The 27,784-nt window shown below is 33.8% G+C and overlaps 1 protein-coding gene across 13 annotated transcripts in view; it reads left to right on the top strand.

The window, feature by feature from the left end:
• Positions 1 to 27,784, top strand: part of MEIS2 (Meis homeobox 2) — a 223,093-nt gene that overhangs the window by 8,226 nt on the left and 187,083 nt on the right. For all 13 annotated transcript variants that reach the window (XM_023500289.2, XM_031952062.1, XM_023500295.2 and 10 more), the window contains one exon: positions 9,416 to 9,530. In XM_023500289.2, coding sequence (XP_023356057.1) covers positions 9,416 to 9,530 — 115 coding nt within the window. The remainder of the gene's footprint in view (positions 1 to 9,415; positions 9,531 to 27,784) is intronic.

The following is a 27,784-nucleotide window of genomic DNA, read 5'->3' as shown; positions in this document are numbered from 1 at the left end:
TAAAATGGGGGGAGGGGGCAAATTGAATTCTTTTAGGGGGAAAGTGAGTGCTGATTTTTTTTTCCTTCTCCCATACAGATGACAGAGTTGTGAATTATTGGCATTTTACATCGTGGTGGGGAGAAATGAGGGTTGGGGCTCACGGAAGTTAGTTTTCAGTGCTTTTGCTCTAAAACAACTTATTGTCAGAATATGGACTTATTGCCAAGTGCCTGAGGATCTTCATAATAAAAGACAGTAACCTTGATGAACCAATTATTAGCAATGTATTACAGAAAGCTGGAGAGAATTATGATTGGGTAACCATAGGTTAGTGGTTGATTTTTAACACTTTAACAGTTGGTGAAGGAGTAGAGTGGGTATAGTAAAGAAGCACTTGTGTTTGTCAGGCAAGGAAAGGAGGTTTCTTTCTATTCTCTGGTTTTGTTTTTTGGGATTTTTTTTTTCATTCTATTTTGGAACAGATCTAGTGAATCTGATGCTTTTAAAAACATATGTAGTGAGACTAGAAATTTGAAAAAGCAATAAGAAGAGAGATTGCATCTGGTAGTGAAGGAAAGAGTGGTTAGGTTAAAAAAGAGTGGGTGTGAGTTATAGTTTATTTATAGGAACTCTGCCTTGGGGGTGAGGAGAAGAGGTTTACACAGATTAGATTCAATTGAACTCATAACTTAAATTATATAGTCTAATAACCTACTGGCCAAAATATTAATTCAATACTTGGTGTGAACTTAAGCCCTGACAATTGTTCTTTGAAGTAGGAAGATAGTTTGCCACTTTCCTCATTCTCTCCCATTCCTATGAGTTAAGATAAAGGAGATTTGAATTTGAAGGAGAATGAAACTTTTGCAGTTGCTTTCCCCATCTCTACCTCTTTTGGGGGGGGAAATAAATTTTTGAATTGAATTGAATAGGAATTTATGTATATATGAATCACAAGCATTACATATAAAAGTATATGTATATAATATGTGAATTTATCCAACCTTTATACAAGATGGTAGGTAAGAATAAGAACAAGATTAATTTTTTTAAGCCTCTATCTGAAATGGTGATATGGATCAATTTGGAGACAAATGCACTAAGGATCAAAAGTTTCCTAATCTATTTCTTCTATCGTCTTGATGTGGGGGAGGTTGAAGAAGGCATTTTGAGTGTATTAAGTGAAATCAAATGGGTTACAGAGGCGACTGAAAGTTTATTTGCTGATTTGCTATGTGATTTGTAGATATGGTCTATGAGGCATGACACTCGCTTCCAAAATGTGTTTGTTTGTTTTTTACTGTTTCATGACCCAAAATCCCTATGCATATGTATTATTAGGGTAATGGAGATGGGGGAGAGACTTATTTGCATCAATTGCAGAATGGAGAAGTGTATTGGTGTGTAATATAAATCAGTTTTTACTTCTTTTAAAAGAATCCCAACTTCTTGGCTTTATAAGGCTATGTGGAAATGGAACATGCTTATGTTTTTATTGAAGAGATAATAGGGCTAGCCTGATGAAAAATACTTAAGGCATTCAGAGAGACTCTATTAGAGTATTTAATATTTAAATATGCCACTATGAAGGGACTAGTTTGAAATTACTATGTTAATGATTTAACAAACATCTTGGCTTAAAAAAAGAATGATGCATTTTTTTTCCTGTGGTATTGTCATTCTCTCTCTCTCACACACACACCCCAGCATACACACAGACACAAATGGAAGCAAACATGACAACTGATTTATCTTGAATCCATTACCATTTGTCATCTCATCTTCAAAGAGGTAAACTATAACTTTACCCTCCCAACCTCATTATTTGTTTGGAAAGGAAATAATAATCTGAGCCACCTTCATCCCACCTCGCATGGGAATGAAAGTGTATCACAGAGTGATATTTTACTCAACGCTTGTTGACTTAACTTGACTTAGGATGCTGGGTGAAAGGGAAGTTGCTTTACACAACCTATACATTTATTGTACTACTTTCTGGGGTTACCCTCCCCATACTCCACCAAAAGGCAAATATTTACTTTCACAGTTCAGCCTTTCTTTCTTCTCCAGGCCTCTCTACTTTCCCCACTCATCTCCAAAACAAGAAAAACCTTCACTGAGATAATACCTGAAAAGTAATATCAGTCAAAAAAATTCAACATGCAAATGTATCCAATTTGAATCTCCAGGGTTTTTTTTTTTTTCATTTGCTTTGATATACATATTTAATACATAGCCCCAGGCTGGATCTTATTTGGTGAAAGTTGGTGTTGAGGTGATGAGGAGTCACTTCAGAAGGACAGAGACATCATGCTGTTTTCTCTGTTTTATCTATTGGCCCACAGTTCTGATCCACTGCATTTCCTCATGATTTTATTTGCACATGAAATACTGAGAGCATTTTGACTTATTGGCTATGAATAATGACAGCCAAAAAGAAATGTAGTTTAATTTGTTGTATGCCAAGGTTTCTCTTGTGGAGGTGACAGTTTGTGACAGCTGTTTGACACCCCCAAAACACATACACCTCTATCTTCTTAAGTGTTATCCAGCTACACTGTGTGCCTGTATGAGCGTGAGGACGTGCGTGGCAGAAGTACATGAGTGTGTGTCTGTATGTTGTGGGAGGTGTGGGAAGAGGGGGCAACAGAAGAATATTATACTAGGACAACTTCAATAGTATTCCTGTGACCAGATATTAAATAGAAAAGATTCAAAATAAATGAAAGAAATATAAGAACAAGTTATACTGGATGACTTTGAGAGTGGTTCTTGGATGTTTTGGAATGGCCTTTTGTGAACTGCCATGCTAAACTACTTGACTCCATAATTTTACATATTTTTTTAAAATGTCTCTGTAGAAGTAATATTATAGGAGTACAGAAAACCATCAGAGTCATAGTTTTCTTTGCAACAATGAATATATCTAATTTATCTTATTGGAAACTAGCATGATAAGCATAAAGGAGCAAGAAAATTTGGAAATCAAGCAGTATCCATTCAAGTCATTGGAAACTCACAATTTTGATTATCACTCCATTGTGTTTAGTAAATATAATAACACATAATTATCATTTGCATTTTTAACACTGCAATTATTTTTTAATTGTTCAAAGGTATTAGCCGCAGGTAGGAAACAGGCAATTATAGTCACACTCTAGATAAACTGGAACATTAGGGGAGAAAAGATAAAGGGAGAAGAAAATAAAAAATGGAGTCCAGCTATAGTTCATGTCAATTTTACTAGTCATTCATATTTACAATAAACATGTCAAAAAATCAATTAAAAAAATAGATCCTACTTGAAAACTCTTTTTGCTATTGAATACCTATGAATTGTTTTGAGTCTGTAATATTTCAGAAAACTTGAAGATATTTTCACTTTATTTTTCACATAGCTTTGCCTGTTGACAAATGAATTATGGTGATTTCTTCCCTGAGCCAAGTTCAGAGCTTGCTTGATATTAGTGTAGTTGTATATAATTTTCAAAATAAATTGATATATAAGAGAAAGTGCATCTAATCAGCTACAAATACCTTAATTGATTGGCATTTTGACTTCAGTATTAATATCATAATTCATGTTGGCATTTATATTTTGAGATCATCGTATGTTAGTGTCTTTATACACACACACATACATATTGTTCTGAATACATGGAAAGTTTTCATTATTTTCATGAGACTTTTCAAATTGATGTGGGTCTAGAGTATGAATGTCCTCCTTTTGAGATGAGAATCCATATAAACTTTATCAGGGCTGGGTTTATATAAGCAAGGGTCTTGAGATAAAATTCTCCTGAAAACTCTATAGGGAATAAAATTAATTAGGTATCCTATTGTTTTGTTAAACATCAAAGAAAAAAACAAATGTATGTTATGATTAAAAAAATAATACTAATGTTTTCACTTGCTAAATCTTATTTTATGTTCCACCGTACATTAGATTTGATAGTGTTACAAGTAGTTTAGGAGAACTTCAGTAGTATTCCATCTATGGACCAACACATGGGGGATGTCTCTCTATATGTTTAGGGAAGTGAGGGAGGATACTTAAAGATCTGATAGTCAATAGCTTTCATGTCAATTTCCTGTCAAGTATAATTACACTATTTAAATCATTAAAGGTTATGAGGTTGAGGGTTTCTTTAAAATGTAATTGTGATCAGATGATCTAAGAAGTTTCACTTGACAACAATTAGTTCAACATTGTTTAAAAACTGTTTTTAGTGGTTCTTATTGTCCTTTTTATGCAACTGAAATTTTCTTTGGAAGGTAAAAAAAATTCTGTGCACTATTTAATATATAGAATAGGTCAAGTTACTTATTCCTTTAGGAAACCGTTGAGGGGTTATTCACAGATTATACTGACTTCAGGGTAACTGGCAGTTTATTGACAATGTCTCACTTATTTTCTGCTAAATCCTGATTTAGAGAGATGAATAAATGAGAGAAGACTCATGAACAATTTATAGTCTTAAAGTTTTACATTTTTGAAGTCTCCAATATTCTTCCTAGAACTATCAAGTTCAGTCATGAAAAAGGGAAATATTCATTTTTTTAACTTAAATTAGAATATTTATCAATACTTTATGGGAACAAATACTTCAAGATATGAGGTTTCCAATATTAATCCCAATTATTTTTTTTCCTCCTTGTATTTATGTAATGCCAAAAGGAACAAAAGATATCAGCTCACAGAAAATTTGTTAGAAGTTCACATTTGTTTTGATACTATGCTTCCTTGCCATTTATTATAAACATATATCAAGTTAAGTCAAAGTTTTCCATGCTCATTTGTTTATTGGAAATATCTTCCCATTTATTTATTATTGGTATTTACCAAGTAGCCCTTAAGAATCTATATGCAAAATAACTTTATTCTGTTTTCCAAAGTTCTACATACAATTTTTGGTTTAATATGATATATCATGGCATAACTGGATCCTAGCGGGAAAAGTTCATACTAACATTTATTATAAAGAGGATTTTTACATTCTTAAGAACTACAATTAAACTTGCATGTAAGTTGAGTTTCCAGATATCTTAGAGAAGCTTTGTGGTATAAGCATATTAGTTTCTTTTTTCTGAAGAAGATGAATACATTTTACTTTTCAGATTTTCATTTACATAAAAGCCTTGGAGTTTTTGACTCATTGTCCTTTGGAAAAAGAATAGAGGTGAGAAGTGTTAAATAGTTTAAACAAGAAAATATCTATAAGTAAGTAGGACTTAATTAGTATTATATGATAAGCAAACACATCTGAGAGCATCTCTTCCACAGTAATGTTTTAATAGTTTAAAATGCTTAAAGTTTTCAACAGATCTGCAGCATCGACAAAAGACAAGCACATCAGATTTGCTTCATCTGCCTAGAGACTCTTGTCCTCTCCATGCTCTTTTCTAGATTTAGCAAAATTCAATGATCGTGCTAAATCAATTTTTTTTTAACTTTCAAGGGAGAAAACACTGGCAAAATTGTGTTTCCTCGGGAAGACTGTGTGTGTAAATGAGAAACAGCGGATAGCAGCAGAGTGATCTCCTGTGGCCCTGTGACTACAAGCTTTTCCCATATTGTCTCCTGCTTTTATATTAATTACAACTTGCATTATCAGCTGTGAGTCTGTAGCCCAGCAAATAGAAAATACTGCCCCTTGAGACCTAGCTTCTTGTATCTATTTTCCATCTCTTTCTATTGTGCTCTACTCAGTATTCACTGCTTTTGTCCTGGTAACACTGCTCTTTAACGTAATTATGTAAGAGTAAGGAGAGTACCATATTTGACTCCCAATTATTAAGACCACTGGGAATAGAAACATGTACTCTTGGTTTTGTGTATCTTCACAATATAAGGTTATGCTTACTGATGAACTACCAAATATATACTTATACTCATTTACATCAGTGTGTACACAAGTCATGCATGTGATGTTACATGTACACAATACAGTGTATATTAATGTTATTTCTATAATTCACATTGAGTGTGATCACTTTTCCCTTTAATCTTCAAAGTATACATACATGAATTGTAGAGACGTCTATATCCATCTCTGTGAGCACAGTAATCTATATAATGAAAGCAAATTGATCTATCTATCAAAAACAATAATGTTAGGAATTACATTTTCTGTATGTCAGTTTTGTTTCAATAACCACAAAACTTCTGCATATCATTGGGCAAAAAGCCAGGAAGTTGTTCTTGAGGGATGTAAACTTAGGGAAAAGGGGGGGGGGAAAAGGAGTTGAGATAGACACAGATATTTCAACCCAAGAATGAATGGTATTGGGATAATAGGACATGCTTTGTCTGTTCATATTATTTACAGTCTTTGTACCACCAAGGAGAAGCTTAATTTACCAGATCTTCAAATATGTCTCTGTATACGATTACATCACTGTCTATAGCTAGAGGGAACAACTTATGGTCTAAGCATGAGCTTTGAAGACCTAACATCTCTAGAGAACTACAGGTTCAAATTTTTAGGAGTGACTTGTTTTTTATCTTTTCAAAGTAGATAAATATCATACAATTTGTGTTTGAGAGTTTCTGAAACTCATCCTCAGTATACTCTCAGACTATTTTAGAATGCCAAATACCTTAGGATACTTATAGAACAGGGTTGGATTTTGGTTGTTTCACTGTTGTTGTTTAGTAAAGGGATGAAGAGAGAAAAGAGGGAACATAGATTGCTTTTGTGAATAACAAATATGGGAACTGACTAAAAACTTAAGGCAACTGGAAATCTAAGTCATCTCTAGGACTCATCCTATTTGAAAGTCACATTGACTCATGTAGATTGTTTTTTTCTGTCTTTTTCTCTCTTAACTAAACATTGCCAAATTGTTTCCCTCAAGAAAACGGTCTCAAGAAATCTGATGAGCTCTAAATCAATACAGTCTGTCTTTTCTGAAACATGGTCTTCCAATGTAGGTCAAAACTCAGTTCTGACTGGTGGAGACAAACAAGTGTTTTCCATGATGGGAAGTCCTCAACAATCCTTTCCAAACCAGTCCACTCTCCAAAACCAGAAGCCTACAATGGCTATATTTAAAAGAATACATAATTGTGATTATATGACATTTGCCTTTAAATGCAGCTAAGGTATTAGTGGTTAATTATTGTCATTTTCATTGGAGTAGGATGCTTTTCTACCAGCTCACTTAATCAAAGAGCCAACAGTACTTAATATCATTTGCTGCCCACACTAAAAAAAAAAAAAAATTTAGCCTAGGTAGACATGTTGAAGTTATTACATTTTCTAAAAGGAAGATTCTAGCCCGGTGTTGTTGCAGGGCTAAACTCATGCCAGGCTATTGTTTCTTTCCTCTTTTCATGTAATTCTTCCAGTTCTTTATCTGATTACCATCCGGCAAACAGCTGACTCTAAGAGGCTGCAGAGGGCTGAAGAGCCCCTGTCTGCAGTTTGCCTTCAGCTTGAAGCTATTTGAGTGGTTTCCTAACTCAGAGATTAAAAAGAAGTGCTCATAGGCACAACTTTGTCTTAATCTAGGCAGTGGAGAAACTTGTTTTGGTTTCCATTTCATTTCCTTCTGTTGTTTCATTCCCCACCTTATTTTTAATGTGTATGTATGTGATTTATATAACCATCTAGAGTGTGCATTCAACATATTTCTGCTCCATGATTTCCTTTGTTCTCAATTCTGCTTGTTATTTAATGATTGTGATGGGATTTTTGTTGTTGGTTTTTTGTTTTTGTTTTTGTTTTGTTTTGTTTTGTTTTTCATAAAGCTATCATTACGCCCTCTATAAAGCTTTTAGGTGAGTTTAATGAATCAAAAAAAAAAAAAAAAAAAAAAAAACTCTCATGTTATTTCCCAAACTATTCTTTCCAGTATTTTTCTTTGTTTTTTTACTTTTTTTCTTCTCAGCTTTTTGACAGTTCTTCAAAGAGAAAATAAGCTTATTATAGCTGTTTTTGTATAAGAAGGGGTTATATCTAGACTTTTGAGAGAACTTTTTAGTCCTATACTTTACAATGCTGATTTGATGTGGAAACAAAACCTTCTAGATTAAAAAAAAAAAAAAGTCAAATAGATGAACTATATATAGTAGCAGTTTGGTGAGATTACTTTCAGATGGCTCCAAATATTTACATACGGTGTATAAATAGCATGTGTATGCTTGCCTAAAGCTTTATTGATTGATTTATGTAGGGGTGGGCATAATTTCCCAAGGTTGGCATTATTGTGGGGATTCTCTTTTGGGAGCTGCTGAGGGGATGTTTCTGAAAGTTGCAGCCAAGTGCTTAATTTAGGTTGTCGCATACAGGTGACAAGTCGTGCAGGTCCAGCCCTAAGGCTGATCTGTTTCATGTGTTCTTACTCTCCTTTTCTGCCAGAGGAAATTCCATCTCTTGCCTGCCTTCATGTGGTGCTGATAAAGCCTTTCCTGTACATTAGAATTCCTGTTTTCCTTTAAGCAACAGCAGGGTATTGGGAATGATCAGGAAAGGGGAGGAGGACCAGGAGGAGAATACACTCACCAAAAGTATCACTGAGCTATGATTATTTTCCTTACTTTTCCCTTTTAGATAAGTAGTCATTCTCTCTTCTATAAAACTAGTGGGCAGGAACTAAAATTGACTGCTTGGCTAGTATGTGAAGAAGAGGATATTCTTGCCTTGTTCCTCCTCTGGCTCTTATATATTCTCATTGTATTGTACCTTAACTATATTAATGTTGAAAGAAATTAATAAAAGTCTCTATATGTGTGTGTTTATAGGTATGCATTCATTTATGTGTATGCATATATACATACACACTTACATGCCTACATACATATATATGCATATATATATACATACATACATATACACACACAGACACACACATATTATCACCTGGTCATATTCCTTAACAGTTCTTATAAGCTCACTTTTATGGAGAATTACATCTAAGAGGTGTATGGTTTGTAATAGTGCACAATTAATTTTTCAGGGAAATATTCTTTAAAGAGTTGCTGATTTTTATTCCCTTTCCAGGATTGGCAGTTTGGGATTCTCTGAAACATTCAGAATGATAAAATATTTAGAATAAAAACCCTATTAAGAAATGTGATCAACTTTTTAGAAGTTGAGTCCCTTAGTTAAAACTTTAAGGGAAATATAGTTTTAATCCTAAGTAATTCCCTGCAACCCTCTATTCCTCTACATACCTATTAAAGATACATAGTGCAAGTGTGAAAGTGTGGTATCAATATAATACCAGTTTTGCAAATACTAATGTGTTTCTCTCTCTCTCTCTCTCTCTCTCTCTCTCTCTCTCTCTCTCTCTCTCTCTCTCTTTCTCTCTCTCTCTCTCTCTCTCTGTCAACCTTGGTCCCACCTTTCCTACTCTTTGCTCCTTGCGTCTTCATTTATGACTGGAATGACAATTGTGGGAAAAAAATTCCTTGGCATCCTGACACCAGAACCCTTCATCTTGGAGAGACCATGATGATGCAACCTCAACACACTCAGCAGGCACCCCAGGGCCCTCCAGTGGGGGCCATGCTTCCCAGAGTGGAGACAACAGCAGTGAGCAAGGTAAAAAGTCAAACAGTTTCCTTGTGCAAAGTAGGCATGACTAAAATAACTTTAATTTTTTATATCAGTATATCTACCTTAGTATAAACACAAAGTGGCAGTTAGGAGAGTTTAATCAGCTTTAAATTAGGGAGACAGTATTTCCTTTTCTTAACTTACTTTACTTTTAAAAAATAAAAATTCAAAGTGAAATTTTTTAACCTTACATAGCAAAAAACAATTGATTAGTTCTGCCAATTTTTTAAAAATAAATTTTGTTCCCTAGGATTTGTTTCTAAGTGCTATAATAGAATAATGCACCCATTTTCTAGCTGTGATGCAGTAATTTGTATTATACTGTAAACAGTAAACTTAGTTTGTAACATCTCTTATAAAAGGCTTCTTTAACATAAACAATTAAGCCTATAAGTCTCAGAAGAGGCCCCCCCAAAAAAATCTTATTTTGTTTTTGAAGTGCTACACAATATTTTTCTATGGAATCCAGTATGTAAGAGGTTAATTTTAAAATTCCTACAAATTATGTGCTCCAATTTACATTGCATTCACCCTAAATGGTTGGGTTGATGACAGTAGCTCCAAACCCTAAAAGCCAAGATAAGGTGAGAGAAGATGACAAAGTCTTATTTAAAATACACATAACTGCTGCAAATTCACCAACTAGACATAGAGCAATCTCTTGGTAGGAATGGCTCTTCCATGGGTAAAATGGTAATTTAAGGGAAGATTCATTATTGAATATAGACCAGGAGAGTGTATAGATTTTACTTTTAAATATTTTCCACTGGATAGTGTCTGATCTTTTAGGTCTATTTTATTTCTATTATGACTGTTTATAGCCACAATATTTAAGCATTAGATAGGCTTCTCTATATAGAGGAGAGGTTAATAGCTTGAACTGTCATCTCCCGTGTGTGCCAGTATAAGTGGGGGTATGAAGAGTTGCCTTCTCTTCATGCTCTGGAATATGCCTTTGGACCACTGTTGTTCTAGGAAAATGCTAGTGGTTGGAAAAGTCTCCTTTCCAAGAGCTATTTACTTGTAAATGGCTTAAAAGATATTCAAAATTTAAATAGACTTTTAAGTAGTCTAGAGCTGAAATAGAGAAGAATATGTTAGGGAGTAAATTGTGAAACATCTTCATGTTTTTTAGCTGAGGGTGTCCACATTGTTGGTAATGTGTCTGAGGGAAGACTAAACTCTATGGAGTATTGATCCATAAGTCTAACTGACTGCCACCAACCACTTACCAACTTGATTATGAGTCAGAGCCATGTATGCACAGCAATGAACTTCTAAGTAAGTTCAATTTTTATTGTTACCCTCTTCTCCTTTGCTCTCCCATTCTAAAATAAAAGCTATTTGCAGAGCTAGAAAGGGTTAAATGCATCTATTAATTAAATACAACACCCTAAACATTCTACAAAAGAGGGAAAAAGGAGAAGCTGATTTAATGGTCTAATGAGGCTATCTTCCAGAGACTTGTTTTGTGTGCGGCTTGCTTTGACCTTTCACTTTGCTCAGGAGCTCAGCGCTTCATTTTTCACATTCTTGCAATTACGTTAACGCTTCAAGCATTTCTGACTCCAAGTCAGCTAGCAACACCAGGCATAACTCAACACTGTGAGTTTTTCTCCTCTCTGTAGATTCATTAACAGGTCACCAAGGTCCCAACTGAAATTTAAAACTGACTGGTTCTGTTGGGTTACTTGAGTTATGGCAAAGGAGATAGCAGGAAGGGGGCTGAGACAAGGGGAGGAGAGAGAGAGAGGAGACCCTAGAGTCTGGGGCAGAGAATACTTGTGTAAACCCCTAAGGTATATAGCTTTATCATTCCAACCACTTATTTTTTTGGCAGGGAAAAAAAATAGAAGACTTGAACATGTCCTAGATGACTGTTTCCTTTATTTGGGGGTAACACCTTCAGTTATGTTCTGGGGAAAGAAAATCCAGAAGCCTTGGGTACTGGTACCACCTTATTCAATGTTGATGGGTTTAATTCCTCTAGGATTTTGTTCCTTTTAATCATATCTTGGTAGGATTAAAAATGGATATGGTAGCTTATATGCATAAGAACTAGGGCATCAATAATCTTTATTATATTACAGCTTAAACAAACAGTGTTACCAGTAGAAAACAGAGTCTAGTTTGACCTAAGGAGTTTTGTCCCTGGCTTACTACATTAATTGTTCCACACTTAGTAGTATTGCTGAACATAAGAAAGGAGCCACAGTAAAAAAAAAATGGCAGCGAGGGAGGTGGGGGGGGGGGGGGGTTAGAGCAGATTCTCAGTAGTTTGTTTTGTTTTGGTGGTGATGGGATGTGTGTGTGTGTGTGTGTGTGTGTGTGTGTGTGTGTGTAGACCGTATTTGATTATACATTGCAGTGGAAATGTCTGAAATAGTGGTCTTTATAATAGTTTGCTATGTTGGCCCTCAGAATTGTCCAAGGTAGCTTTCTGTGGGAAAGATTAATTATCTGCTTCAGGGCAAAGTCAACAGAGATATTGACTGAAATCACACGCGTTTATCCTAGGTTAAATCTTAAGGTTGATGCATAATGCAAAACTTAGGTTGGGAGCTTTTGGCCCTTTGTATTAAACATTATAGTGTATGACTTTGCAAGCCTACTTTGTAGTCCAGAAAATAATTTTCTTGGTTATTCAAAATTTATTAGCACAACAGGCATATGGGAATCTGCAAAATGATTCAGTTTCAAAACAAATTATGATAAACAGGAAAAAATAGGAATGAATTGTACTAAATACAATGTTTTCATACACATTTTAAATTAAACTTTAATAGCCATATGTTATAAAACAATACATGCATTTATGTTGCTGTATTATTCTTTTGAATATTTTTACTATATTGATTGCCTGCATAATTCTCATTTGTAACCTCAAAATACCTAATTTTATGACCTGATAGTGAAAGAGCTATGGTTACACAGGTGAAAGGTCATCTCTCCCCACCCCCACCCAACCCCCAGACTCCATGCTCTTACAACAAACCTAAAGAGAAAAAGCTCACATTTTCAAAACAAGGAGAAAAAAGAAGAAACTTTGTAGCATGAAAAGTTCCACTGGAAATACATCATTTTAAGAACCATCCCATTCTAACAGCAAACTACATGGAATGTGAACCAAACTTTCTATGTCCAGTGTGACTTGTCTTGCTTAGAGAAGGTTTAGGAAGGCAATTTGTGTTGTTAGCTATTTAGAATGTGAAAGGAAATCTAGCTTTTTTCAGGAATAAAACTGGGTTTCTGACCACATTTTCTTGGCCCTGGGAAGCCACTTTTCCTCTTTGTCTCTGATTCCCTATCAGTAAAATTGGGTTGTTAATACTTGGGGACTCTGTTTCAGCATCAGCTCCTTTATATATCATTGGTTGTTTTGACTGAGTAAGGACTTTGAAGCAGGCCCCTTGTTCAAAGAGTACTATGAGAGACTTGGATGAAAGGCAAGATATATGTACAAAGTATTATTATTATTATTGATGTGTATGTGTAACTCCCATTAATGTTGATGGGAGTTATGCATGTGAATTGGCAGGAGAATAGACCCCTCAGTGTTTAGAGCACATGAAATTTACATTTTTTCCACTGCTGTAATTGAGATGTTGACAAATTGGAGAATATTGATGAGCCTTTGTTTTAAGTATTTTGTGCCAAGTTTGTTTTATTTTTCCTGGTTTGAACAATGGTGTGGGTTCAGCAGCAATGAATAAAAAGGGTAGAGTAAAGATAACTTTGTATTTCAATATTTTGATGTGCCAATATGAAATAAATTGTCTTAGGCAAATGGAATATGCTGTTTTAATCGTTAGCTATGCATGAAAGAAAAATTGATGTTGACATCTTTGCTGTAAAATCGTTGTAATGGGGCCTTCCTTACAATTCATTTTTGTAAAATTCATTTTGTACATTTTGCAGCAATTGAACAATCCCTGCACTGTGAATAGGCAGGATTCCCAGAAATACCGAGACAGTTGGCCCAGTAACTGCTGAGCTCACACTGCACGCCACACGCACATTAACCATACTGTTGCCAGATCCAGTTTAGCCTCAATACATTAACATTTAAGCACCCACCCATCTCTTTTCTTTCAGTATACAGTATTATATGAGCCAGCACATCTCCCACCCCCCACTACCACCCATTGTCACCCCACACCAACCATTTATAGATCTATCTATCATCCAGTCAATGGAGCAAGAAATTTGTAGTGAATCTTTTATATATTTACTTATTGTACAGTTTTCTTGTCATTATATTGTTGAAATCTTCAAACACTCCTCAGTTTATGAAATGTAAGAATGAGAAATGAGTGAGTTTCTAAAATATTCTAAAATGTAGCTTAACTTAACTCTTTCAATTGAAGTTCTATAGATAAAAAAGAAATTAGGTGTTTTTTCCTTTCCTCTGAAAACATACTGGATATTTAAAAAAAAAAAAAACACTATGTACCCCTAATATGTTCTAGTGGGATTTCTTATTCATCCCAGGAAAACTCTGTCAATGGAATGTTTTCATAGTGGCAGGAATCTCTTTAAAATAACCCTAAATACAATATGACAGATGCCATCTGGCATAATCTTTTGCTAGTTGCTTTTAACTTTTATTTTTCCTGCAGTTAAGTTCGTCCAAAGCTGGTCACTTACTGTAATGCTAGAGTAAGTGATTTTTTTCTTCTACCTATTCTTATTTGCACCAAAATAATTAGCCAAGAAAATAAGTAAACAATAGTGCAGAAGCTGCTAGGATATAGAATAGTGATATTTGCCTTTTATTCCAACCCCCACAAAATCCCCATACCTTTCTTCATATAAAATAGATAAGAGTCTTCCTTTCTCCTTTGGCCAGACTACCAAATATTTTCTAATTGTCTTCTGGGAAAATTATAGTCATAGCTGTTAGAAATCAAATAAAACACTGATAATTGAATGCTCTAAGAACATGTAAGTATCAAAATGCTTTCTGGAGTTGTTGCTAATTTTGACTAATTTTTTACTGTTTTCATTAACTTAGTTGAAAAATCTAGTGATGGAATCTCTGGTTTTTTTTTTTTAAATTTAGTCATGTAAAGGGATGTCTCCTGATGCCAGTTAGAGTTTAATTTAGAGTAGTAATTAAACTTGAATACTGCCTCATAAACAAAAGATAAACAATAAACCAGCCACGTTCCCTGCTGTTTCATAGCTTTCTTTCCCAGATGTTTTAGCCTGATAATTTTTACACAGTGAACTACCTAGCATGGAGTTTTGTGGACAGAGGTCAAAGATGAGTTCTTTGAAATAGGTTTTTTTGGGGGTAGTTTCCTTTTTTAACCAAAGAGCCAATAGACTTTCCATCATTTAGATTAAAAAAAATTCTAAAATAGTGAAAGACACTTCAAATTGTTTTGTAACAAAGTCCACTTTCTTAAAGCAGATGTGCTTTTAAAAATCACCAGTTCATTTTTTAAAAGATTTATTTTATTTTTTGTCCTTCAGAAGTACTTTGATAATAAATTTCCTTGTGGGGGGAAATGGATGGAAATTAATGAGAAAGAGCAGATTTTTCTTTAAATGTTCCATTGATACTAAGAAGTTTTTTTTAAAAAAAAGACATTGACTAATTTTTTTTGCCTTTAAAATATTTTTTTTTTAAACTTGCCTTCCATTTCTCCCCTCAACAACTTCCATCTTTGTTTTTTATGTGTTCTTCTTTGACTATTAGGGAACTTGTGTCCGTTTCTGGACCTTTTCCCTATCAGACATGATCTTTCTAATTGTCAGGTACTAGTAGGCCGTTCAAATGCAGAAGCCATGTTATTTTCACTGGGTGGGGTAATTACTGAAAGCTGAGAATAGCTGCACTAAAGACAGAGGGATACTTTCATGATCCCATTAGCATAAGAGTGGGTAAATTATTCATGCCAAGTGAGGATTCTATGGGGAAAAGTATAGTTAATGCACATAGTTTTTAAATGTATCCCTTTCTGCTCTGAGACTAAATTCTTGTTGGATTCAGTTCTCAGACGTTTACGGGAAAGCTCTAGTGGCGTGTTAGATGCCGTTCATCTCTCTCTGTTTGCAGCACTCTCAATAGAGACCATCTGGCAAAGATCCAAAAGGTGATTAAACAAAATGATCAGCTCTTGTTGCTGTGTTACATGTCCAATACTCTGGATTAAAAAACATGACCCGCGACAGTCAGCTAGCATCCTTCTACTCCCCACCCAGTCCCCCCTCCCATTCCCCGTATAAGAATTCAGATGGTCCACAAATGTCTATGCCATCTTTGTGTCCTTATGGCCCATAATCATGAACAGGTTGTGTGAATGGTTCTTTCTGTAGCACTGTCTGTTCCCAGCAGCATAGAAGCATTTCATATTAATTGGGTCAGTCTAATGTTCATATTGACATGGGGAAGAATTACTAAAATTTATTCTTATAGCAGACAATGAAGATGTGTGTGTGTGTGTGTGTGTGTTTGTATGCATGCACGCGTGTGTGCTTTCTGCCATGAGGGAAGAGGCATCTGACAACTGGCTTGTGCAACTGATTAATTTTCCTTGAAACTGGAGAAAATCAAAGCATGAAAAAAAAAAAAACCACACACACACACTCACACAACTGTCATTCTTTGAAAATAGTGCACAACCCTTTAAAACCAAACCAGAATGGTTTGAGGGTGGGGGTTGAGGGTTAAGGAGGTTGGGTGTATAAGATCTAGTTTTAATACTATAATCAAGGATGAATTTACAGGGCCATTCAGAAGAGTACTCCCTTCCCATAAACAAGCTGATAATCACAGGGAATCTAACTCTCAATTAGCTGTTCCTTCCTTCACACAGATCAGGGTCTATGTCCTCCTTAATTTCAGATATGTTGCTATTGAGCCGTCTTTTTATGCCTTGTTTCAGTTTCAAAAGTTGAGAATTAGGCATTTTTATTGTGTTTTTATTATCTTTTTAATAAGCAAGGTAAAAAAAAAAATCAGCCAATCACTACATGATTGAGTTAAGGTAAAAATGCCAAGATCTGTGAATAGGGGACAGATGTATCTTATCTTTGGGGGGTTGTACCAAATGCCAAATAGTAGTGTAAATTCAATAGAAACCAGACATCATGAGGAAGTGATTGAAGAAATATTGAGATTAAATCTGTGAGTGGAATATATATATGTGCATACACTTATTTTACAACAGTATAATTAATTGCTAGCATTCTGGTCTTAGCATAAAGCCTTAACTGAGTTTTAGCAAGGGACAGTTTAATAACCTAAGCTAAATGCATCCAAACTATAAAGGAAATATTACTTATTGATGGTTATTCATAGAATGAGTTGACCTTCATTTAGTACTAGGGAAAATATTTTAAAACTGATATTACACAGTAGATTTATCTGAAGGGAAATGTCAAGAAGAGAGAAAGAATAAAGGAAAAAAAGAGAAAAATACTATCTCAAATGTTTCAAAGAAAAAAAAAATCACTAGTCCTGTCAGCTACTCTTAGGATAGAAGGTGAAAGTAATAGGTAAGAGATACAGATGTACCCCTACTACACAGGGAGGGGAAGTGGGGTTCCTCTTGAGTCAGTGCAGTGTGGCAGATGAAAGGGACTTGCATAGCCTTGGGGGTCTTCAGGCTATTATAGGGCAACTCATGCTCTCTTATCATGCTGATTTTTCAATTGATTTTTGGCTGTACTGTACTTGTTGAAGCCCTCTAGAGCATCAAACACAGCTTTATGTTACTATACATTGTAATACATGTGTTCTATTTTTCTCCCTCATTATCTTTACTTTGCCTGGTAACGATAATTCCAAGTTATCCTATGGTATGAGTTCCCACCACCACCCTTTCTTTATCCTGCCCTTCACCTTGTCTTTTTCACAATTCCACTTCCATTTTTCAACCAAAAAATTTTCTAGGAATTAATATCATTTTGGTGAAAGGTGGAAAACCAACTATTTTTATTCATCTCTATACTAGAAAACTTTTGCTTTGAATTTTGTGTTTAAAATTGTGTTTATATCAAACAAGACAATAATGTAAATAATTTACTATAGTAGTCCATTTCATCTATCACATTTATGTCCCAATTTTCTTTTGTTATGTAATAGTCTTCCCATGATGATGAGAGAAAACTGATATGAAACTTAGAAGTGTATCATTTAAAAATTTTTTTATTCTCTGGAAATGATTCTTCTCCCCCATCTTCTTGGTAAGACTATTCTTTAAGTAATTTGTAAATTTCAAGCTTTAATTGTAAATTACATCTTAGAGTTGAAAGCTTCACAAAGTTATTAACTCTTTACATAGAGTTTTGTTATGAAAACCAGTTTTAGGCATGAAAGACAAAATGTTGATTTATTGTGAGCTGACCACAGAATTTTATTTTCTTTTTTTTTAAGTGGGTTAATGGATTTGAAATTTAAGTAGCCTGAGAAAATTATGGGTAAATGCACCTCTAATTATATTGATTTTTTTAAATCAAATTTCCCTGTAAGGAATTTCAGGAAATTATTTAAAACTTGAAATTTTCTGGTATAAAATATTTCTTTAAATAAAATTAAAAATATGCAATCATTGGGGTTTAAATATCTTTCGGTTATTCAGTAGTTTTGTGACAATGTTATTCATTATGATGGGAGCTAACATATATATGTAAATATTTATAATATGTGTCTTAAATTATGTATATAGATTAGAATGTTGGTAATGGTATTTACATTTTTTTGGCATAAAATAAATTAAAAATGAATGTGATGGAGAAACTAGTGAGAGAAATCACTTAAAGAATTAAATTGTTTACACGATGAATTAAGTATTCCTTTGGCTCATGCTCCATAATTAGGATAATGTGAACTTTAGCAATATATTTAGATAAAATAACCTGAAATTTTTACTGAAAAGTGTTTTAGTGAAAAGTGAATTGGATCAGAAGCCAGGAGAGATCTGGGTTCTGCTCTAGCACTAGTTAGGTGTGAATCTGAGTAAGTTGCTTGACTTCTCATGACCTTAATCTTTGGCTATGTGAAATGAGGGTACTGGATCAGATAATATCTAAGATCTCTTTTATTTCTAATAATTTGTGAATGATTCTGTGCAGCATACTTTTTGTTGGTGATTTTCCGTATACATATTCAAATTAGTCATATTTTACTTTTAAACATATATTTATAATGAGCAATGCCTTATTTTATAGTACTGGATTAGTGGTCAAAGCACTAGACTTGGAGGCTGACCATTCATTCTCTATTCTGCACCTCTCTGGTATTTTGTAGAACCATTAGCAGTTTCCTTATTCTGATTTGAGTTTTAGGTTCCTTCTCAGTCAAGTGAAAGTTGGACCAGATTATCTCTTAGGTCCCTTCCAGATCTAGGATTCTATGTTTGCATTCCTCTGCCTTATGGTTCTCTTGTGTTTGTGTATTTTATTTCTTAAGAAAAAAAAAAGTATTCATTTTCTTTCTCAGATTTCCAAGTCTAGTTACAACATATAATGACTTTTGTTTTAAGCATAAATATCAGTTTTTTTATGACATTTTGTTAAGGGAATGGATGCAAAGTCCTCTATCCCATCTCTTTGGACTTTATTGTCTGAAGGTAGTAGGAATTGGCAAATCAGGTTAAGGAGGTCACTAAAAGTGGTAAGATTAACATCATTACACTGCCTTGTTTACTAAAAATAAGGTCTGGTGAATGTTCTTAATGTAGTTAACTCTCTGTTACCTCTGATTGAAGCAATTATAAATCTCTCTTAGTCGGCTTTCCCATTCTTCATCTAAGTATAATGATAATTGATATTCATTATGATGACCCTGAGATGAGATTGCAAGAATCTGAAGTGTCTTTTGTCTCATCAAAGAATGATTAAATCATCTTCAGGATAGTTTTAGTGTTAATTGTATTTTATTGTGTTCCATTTGTTTGAAAATTTATAATTCATGTATACATATGTTAGCTCCATTGACCAGAGTAAGTGATTAAATAAAACTCCTTATTCTTTTACCATACTAGATGATAGATATTTTGTTAGAGGATCAAAATGATGCATCCATTTTTCAAACTTGAAGTTCCTTAGAGAAATAAAAAGGATGTCAAAAAAAATCTATAAAATGTATTTACCAGTCTTGGTTCATCTATACCTCTTCTTATATGCCATCTCCAAAAACAGAATAGTAAATTATATACCCAATAGAATCTATGAGGGAAAGTTAATTAATATTAGGTATTACAAGGAGTAATGGAAACTCTTTGAGAATTCTTTAAAGACAGACCCTCATCCCTCTGGATTACAATGTTTAACGTGTAAATGCACGCACTGGAGGCAGCTGGGTTGATTAGATGATCTCTCAAGGTTCCTTCCACACTACAACTATTTTTTTATAAAAAGTTCTTCTACCAAATACCAAAGATATTGAATCCTTAGCCAAAAGACCAGAGTACAATTGGAAAATACTGTGTATTACAGAAAGTGGGTATTCTTTTGAAACCAGAATAGGGTAGCTCAATTTCCTACAAATTTTGCACAGATTGGAATTTACCATAAATTAAATAAGTAGAATTCCCATTAAAATTATAGGATATTGTGTTTTCTCAAGTAGTTCTGCAAACCAGAAGATATATGGGCACTATATTTACACCTTTTCAATACTAGATAAAATCCAATAACAGATAATTTTTGAGCACTGAAAGTATCCTGTTGATGTTTAATAAAGTTGAATCAAAATAGTAGTTTATATGATTTCCATGGGACTTATATAGATAGATACTTCATATAAATTTAAAATTCGATATTTTTGTAAATATTTGCAACCATAAGTATTTAGCTAATAATACAGCAATACTGAATCAATAAGAGTGAGAAAAGACACATCCTAATGATGTTTAATTAAGTTGGAAGAGACCTTAAAAGTCATCTAGAATTACCTACTCATTTGGCAGATGAAGAAACTAAGTCCAGGAGAGGTTATTTAAGTTGTCCCAGTTAATAACAGCTAATAATTAGAAAGCAAATACTGTTAAAGTCCATTCAAAAAAACTTTTAATATTCTGGGAATTGTTAGAATTAAGAGATGGGACAGTGTATGAATGTGGTTCATTTTTAGTTATGCAAAAAAAAAAAAAGTGATTTTTTTTTAATCCCACAGTGTTGTTTTGAGTAAAAGGCTTTGCAAGCTGTAAAGTTCTATATAAATGTAAGCTATTATTTACTGTTACTAATCATCTTTAGGAAAACACAGATCTGGGTAAGATAATGTTTCAGACACCATTTAACTCCATTTGGAATATTTTCAGACTTTATAGGATTTTGGTTACAGTATATTAACCAAGTTATTGAGACACGGTATTGGTCAAGCCAGGTTTATACAGGGGTTAACCTTTACACCCACCCTCCCACTGTGGTTCTCACATTTCATATCTGACATTCTCCTTAGTAGTTTGCTCAAGCCTGCTACTTGTTTGGAGTAACTTTGGGATTCATCCAAATTCCATGTCGTAGACTATAAGTCAATCATGCATCGAAATTCCTATGGGAAAATAATATTGGTGAATATCTCTAGGAAGATAACTTTTGTTGTTCAAGTACACAAGAATAATTTTTCAAATTGAGGAAAAAATAAATTCTCTGTTAAATTCTAAGCCTCCTGTACTCTGGTTATACTCATATAAACTTCCCTCTTAACTGAAAGCCTCCTTAAAAATCATATTTTATAACCATTACCTTAATCAAATGGTATTCACTGAATGTCCCCTGGGTATCTGGTGCTGTATTAGCTATTAGAATATTTCCCTTTCTCTCTTATCTCTATTTCCATCTCCCCCTCCATTATTTCTATCTCTATCTGTATCTGTATCTATACACACACATATATAGTGCCTTTGAAGAGTTTACAACCTAGAGTCCAGTTTCAGTTATTGCTAAACACATTTTACTACATGTTATATTGAGGAAGAATCTTCTTAAAGTATTTGCTGAGATAGAGATCAGCAAATTTTGTTGCAAAACCATGGAAGAGTAATCCCTACACAGGTGAATATGAGAGAGAAAAGAAGACATAGATTAATTATTTCATTTTGGTTGACAGTTGAGTGGCCACTCTTCTGAGATGAAATAGACCCAATTGGAGTTTTCTAGAGTTAAGAACTACAGAGTCTTAACTTGCCCTCATTTCACCTTTCTATAGACCATCAATTAAAAAAAATGTGTCAGAACAGAGCACCTATAACCAAGTCGAGGACTTTGTCTTAGGCACATTTTGCCTTTATTCACTGAGGAATAAGTTGCATGTGTTCTGTGGTCACTTGGTAGAGCCAGGATTAGGGGCCATCAAGGAAGAAGCAATATATTCAGATACTGAAAGCATTCACTATTAGTATCTGGTAATTTAAAAGTAAAACTGTAAGTTAGGGGTTCTTAATCCTTTTGTATGTCATGGATCTCTTTGGCAGGATGACTAATCTTGTGGACCCCCTCCTCACAATATTTTTAAATAATTGAAGTACATGCTAAATTCCAATTAGAGATTAGTGAAAATAAAGATATAAGGTTATTTTTTTCCATCCAAATTCACAGACTCTGAAAAGTATCTGTGGGGACTATAATTGCTATAAAATTTTCTTGTTTCTAATTCATGTGTCATACTGTTTCTAAGCATGACCTAATGTTTTCCTCACATAGGTATCCTTCACTTATGCTATAAAGGAAAATGTGTTTCCTCATTGACTTTCACTATAAAAGGAGAAATCTGAAAATTTTCAGATGACCCTGTTTGGAATCAGAAGACCTGGATTCAAACCTTGTACAAGTCAGTCTTTGTCTGGGCCTCTATTTCCTCATCTGGAATAGGAGGAAATTGAACTACTTGGTCTCTGGAGGCCCTTAACAGCTCAAAATTTATGGATTTAAAAAATCATAGGACCACAGATTTTGAATGGAAGGGACTTTAAAAGTCACACTACTCCCCTTATCTTCCCTATGTCAAACTCAGACCCAGAGATGTCACATCCGTAGTAAGTGGCAATATCTATATTCAAACCCAGGTTCTCTGCTTCAAGATCCTATATTCTTTCCACTTTACCACATTTAAAGATTCGATATTGATTGTATTAAAAGAAAAAGAATCATATCTAGTATATCAGCATGTTGGTTAGTACTTTGAAATAGTAAGACTATTTCCTTACCTCCTTCCTCCAGTGACATGAATAGGCTGTCTCCACTGTGAACTGTTGGAGATCTTGAAATCTTATGTCATGCTAATGAGTAGCAGAAACCCTGATTGTGTGCCCACCTGTGTCTCACAAACTCTCCTGCTCTAGAAGCAGTAATCCTTACAGATTTTGCCATTTGGCTAAGTTTTTCTCTAGCCTCAAACTACCTTTAACACTTTTAACTTTACATTCAAAATCATTTTTCTTTCTGAATTTTTCCATACTTAAGCTTATTGGCCTCTTTCCACTCATCTTGCCTGGTAACACCTATATAATTTGATATAATGTCCTTAGCCAAGAATAAATAGCAGCAAATAAAGCTAAGGAGTGAAATATCTAATCCTTTTTAGCTGCAGAGGCAGATTTTGAGGTCTGTTATGTGTATGCTTCAGTACATGCCTCCACAATTCCTTGCATGTAGTAGACCATCAATGGATATTTTAGATGCATGAATGTAATTTTCTGACAACAAATTATTATCCAAATACCTGCAACAAATTTGGAAGTTGTATGTATGTTGACACAGGGTTTCTTTAGTTGGTAGGTGGTTTCCTCATCACAGTCTATGAGAACATTAGAACTTGTTGAGTTTATCAATGTGGTGAGCACATTAATATAATAGGGAAAGCTAGGTTCATCAGCTGGATGATCCATCAGGGACAATATGACAGATAAAAACATAGTGCCAGAGGACTCCCATTTTCTATAAATTGAAGGAACTGTTGATATTTGTTAGAGGAAAATAAATGATGATTAATTGACTTCAGTAGTTTAGAATCTTGTTAAATGAAGGTACTGGATTACTTACAGAGTCTAGAGAATCAATACATGAGTTTTGGTATTGTTTTTATTTTTATTTTTATATTTTTGTAGTGTGTATGTATTAAGACTTTCTGGATTTTAAACATGTTAATTTCTGTAAATTCTTCTGCCTTTTAGAATGAAATATTATACAGATTTTCTGAAAGTGATATTTGACTAACTGCTCTGTCTGTCCCCACCATGGAGGTGCTTTGTAGAAAAACTAGTATTGAATTTGGGAGAGATTTAAGACAAAAGGAAATCTTTGCTTTCTTGATATTTTTTTGGTTCTGCAGTGTTATAATAAATGTGAGCCAGGAAAGATGTACCTTTAATAGTCAAAAGATATCTTTTCATCCCCTGCTCCATTCTTCTTTTGCTTTGTAATTCCTTGGAATGAGGCACTTTTGGAGTATCTAATCCATATGCTGGCACATAATTTGCTAAATCCCTAGGCACTTGTACACTTTAAACAAAACATTTTTTTAAAAACCCCAAAATATATCCACAAAATATTCCCCTCTTTTAAAAAAATAAACCCTCAAAGATAATATTTTTATTTTTAACATTTCATACTTGTCATGTATGTTTTGCATAAAAAGGTACTCAACACACAAATGTATAAAATTTAATGAGGTGCTGCCCTGAGAAAATCATTAAAACTTCATGTTATCTTCACAATCAAAAAGCCATCATCCTTCTATTATTTCTTTATTGCAAGCTTTTATTTTTATTTCTTCAACTTAAACTTCAGTCTGAGTTATGATTTGCCTCTTGTTAAAGATTTCAGTGCAGTGATTTATGTTTTTGAAAAAAAGCAAATTCTTTTTCTTAAAAAAAAATACGATGTAAAAACCAGTGGACCAAATTGAGGGGTAAAGAAATAAAGTGACAAGGAGCACAACTCTCATTAACTAAAGACTTAAATTTTAATTTCCCTGGTTTATAGATAGCATCTAAATAATAAAGCAATGATTCTGACTCTAGTTTCTAAAATCACTGATCCAGAGCTAGAAAGAACCTTAGAGATCATCTAGTCCTAGCCTCCCACTTTACACATAAGAAAACTGAAACACAGAGAGGTTGTCATTTTCCCAAAGATGCACAGATAGCTTCAGAGACAGGATCTGAACTCAGAACCCCTCTCTTCAGTCAGCACTCTTTCCTTTGTATCACATTGTCTCCAAGAATGTGGTGGATTAGATGTCCTTTGCAATCCTTTCCAGTTTGATTTTAAGAAACTTGGTTAAGAATTAAGTAGTTATATTAGTACATATGAGGAAATCTAACTTTATACCAAGATGACCACAACATACTTGGTTTTATGATGAAGGAAAAAAAAAAAGAATCCTATCGTTTTTTTTTTTAATTTCAAAGGGAAAAAATTTCTGCTGATGCCATCAGTAAAGCATAAAATTAAAAAATAACATGGCCAAGGAAATCTTTCATAATGTGTTTATGTACTTAAAAGCAGTTTGATAAGAATAAAATAGCATTTTCCAGATACATTTTTAAAAATTTTGTTCACTAAGGTGCCTTAATCAACATACTTAAGTGTTCCTTCAATGGATTTTCAAAAACAAAGTCAAAATAAGTCTCTGTAGGCTCTGCAATTTTAGCGATTTTTCCCTTCTGACTTGAAAATATTGAAGCCATAAAATAATACCAGAACTTTTTATTGAAGGTCATTTTAAAAGTTTAAACCATGACATGGATCTTCTTTATTTATTATTTGAATATTTCAGGGCCACTGAATTTCTTACAAAAAAGTAGTTCCATGTATTCTAGTAAGAGTGATTTTTTTTTTCCTCTATGACAAAATAAAGTAGAACTATCTTCTCTTTGGCAATATTTTCTCTCCAAGGGATTTCTTGACAATCTCTTTAGTCTGACTTCTAGTACTGTTTCTGAAAAAAATCTCTAGGGATTTTAGTGACTGTAGTAGTGTCAGAATCATAAAGCCTCATATCTAGATGTTTTGACCTAATTTCGATTGCCAACAAGGCACAAGTTACTGTGGTAAATGAGGTGTTTAAAGAGAGAAGCAGCCCAAGGGGTTCTGATCTCTGTTTATGGACAAAGGGTAAACTTTGCTTTGGGACCATGTGAATAGTTCTGACTTTGGGCTAGTCATTTGATCTCTATGAAAAGAAGGGCTAGATTAAATGTTATTTAAAGACTAGTTCTGTATCTTATGATCTCTCTTTAACCTGAAATTGAAAGCTTCTTAGTATTTGCTTATGAAAGATCATAGGTGGAGAAGAACTTTTAACATTGGTTGAGATCGAAAGCAAACCTGCATTTCAATGTTCAACATGATGCTATGTCCTTCATTCAAGAATTCTTTTGCTTTTGTTGGGTTTTTAAATGTCTGTCATGTATGATACAGTTATCTTTCAATTTAAACCTTCATCTTGAATTTCATTGCTTAACATCAAATTTATACAGACAATAGATAATTTATTCCTTTTTAAGAAATGTTGTGCTTTGTTTGTTGATTTTTATTCTCTGGATTGGGTTTGTGGTTTAAAGGGAAGTTAATCCCAGCTCTCCTAAAACCTATAGAGTTTCAGAAGGATTTCTTAAGGACAATGGCCTTTGATACTCCAATGCAATAGAATTTCTCAGGCATAAATGCTCTCAGACCCAATTTTTCTTAAGCTCCATGGCAATACAGATGGTGTCTACACAGTCAAAGTGGAGAACTGAGGAATTATTCAGTGGCATTGCTCAATGTAATTTATTAATCTGGATAGTCAAGGACCAAAAAAAAAAATCTTCCTTTTTGCAGGAATATCACTAAAATCTGTTTCAAATATCTGCTTCACTGCCTGAATAGGTTATTTTTTAAAATTTGTAAAAAAAAAAAACAAAAAAAAAACTTTTACAATATCTCTTAAATTCATTAATACACCTTTTTCCCTAAAAATTTTCTAAATGAAATAGATTTCATTTATTTAACTCTTCAGAGAATACACTTTTGAAACAGTAGACTTCTAATTAAGAAACCTGGATTCATAAACAGGACAGACAGTAGTGCTATAACTATGGACAAGTCAGTCATTCAGTCTTGTTGAATTTCAATTTCCTTATCTGTAAAATGGAGATATTTAATGCTGACAGGATTATATGGGCCTAAATGAGAGAAATATAATTTATTATTATTGAAATAACACGTCTGTGTGTGTATACACACACACACATGCACACACACACACCCTCACACACACATGTATATGGGATAGCTAGGCAGTACAGTAGATAAATTGTTCAGTCCTCAGACACTTACTAGCTGTATGAACCTGGGCAAGCCACTTAACCCTGTTTGCCTCAGTCTCCTTATTTATAAAATGAATGAGACAAAGAAATGGCAAACTATTCTTGTGCCTTTGCCAAGAAAACTCCCAGTGGAATCATGAAGAGTTGGACATGACTGAAAGGACTAAACAACAACATAGACATAAAATCACAGGTCTTAGTAAAATGGAGCTATGATCTCATTGATCTTAATTCAATTCAGTGAGGCAAATTACAAAGCATACATCCTGTCCATGTTATGCAACTCTTGTTTGTGTCATCCCATAGATTTGTCAAAGGGGGTCACCTCAGTGTGCTAGACTCCTTTCTCAACAATTTGGATGGTCCAGCCTCGCTCTTGTCACCCTACCAGTTCATCTTTTTTTTTAAACACACATCTCTGATGACATCCTTTACTATGATTCTTCTTTGAATTCTTATTTTTGTTATTAGTACATATAAAAAAATTAACTCAGATATTCATATTATTTCCTGTCATTGAACAAGAATAATTGTTATTGTAATATTTGAATTATTGAGTTTATCAAAGAAAACATATTATCTGGGATATGAACTGAAATGAACTCACAATTCTATTCTGGGATTTGTGATAATTGTTATTTATTAAAACTTTTGTTTATATAGCACTTTATAGCCATCATTTTATTTGAGTCTTGATTTAAAAGGTAACTTGTACTTTACTTACTTTCAACTCAATCTTAGAAATCACTTTCTAGTTCTGCACAGTTACTCTGGATTTAAAGTCCCACTACATTTATTAGCTTCGTGACTTGGGGAAAACAATGTAATCTCTCTTTGCCTTAGTTTCCTCATCCTTATATAAAATAGGGATAATAATACTTCTCTAGTTAGCCAAAGGAGTGGTTATAAAGACATCATTTACAGATCTTAAAGTGCTATATAAATGTGTTTTTATTATTAATAATAATG

Source organism: Sarcophilus harrisii, chromosome 2 (genome assembly GCF_902635505.1).
Source record: "Sarcophilus harrisii chromosome 2, mSarHar1.11, whole genome shotgun sequence".
Taxonomy (NCBI): Eukaryota; Metazoa; Chordata; class Mammalia; order Dasyuromorphia; family Dasyuridae; genus Sarcophilus; species Sarcophilus harrisii.
This window is presented reverse-complemented; position numbering and strand designations above follow the sequence as displayed.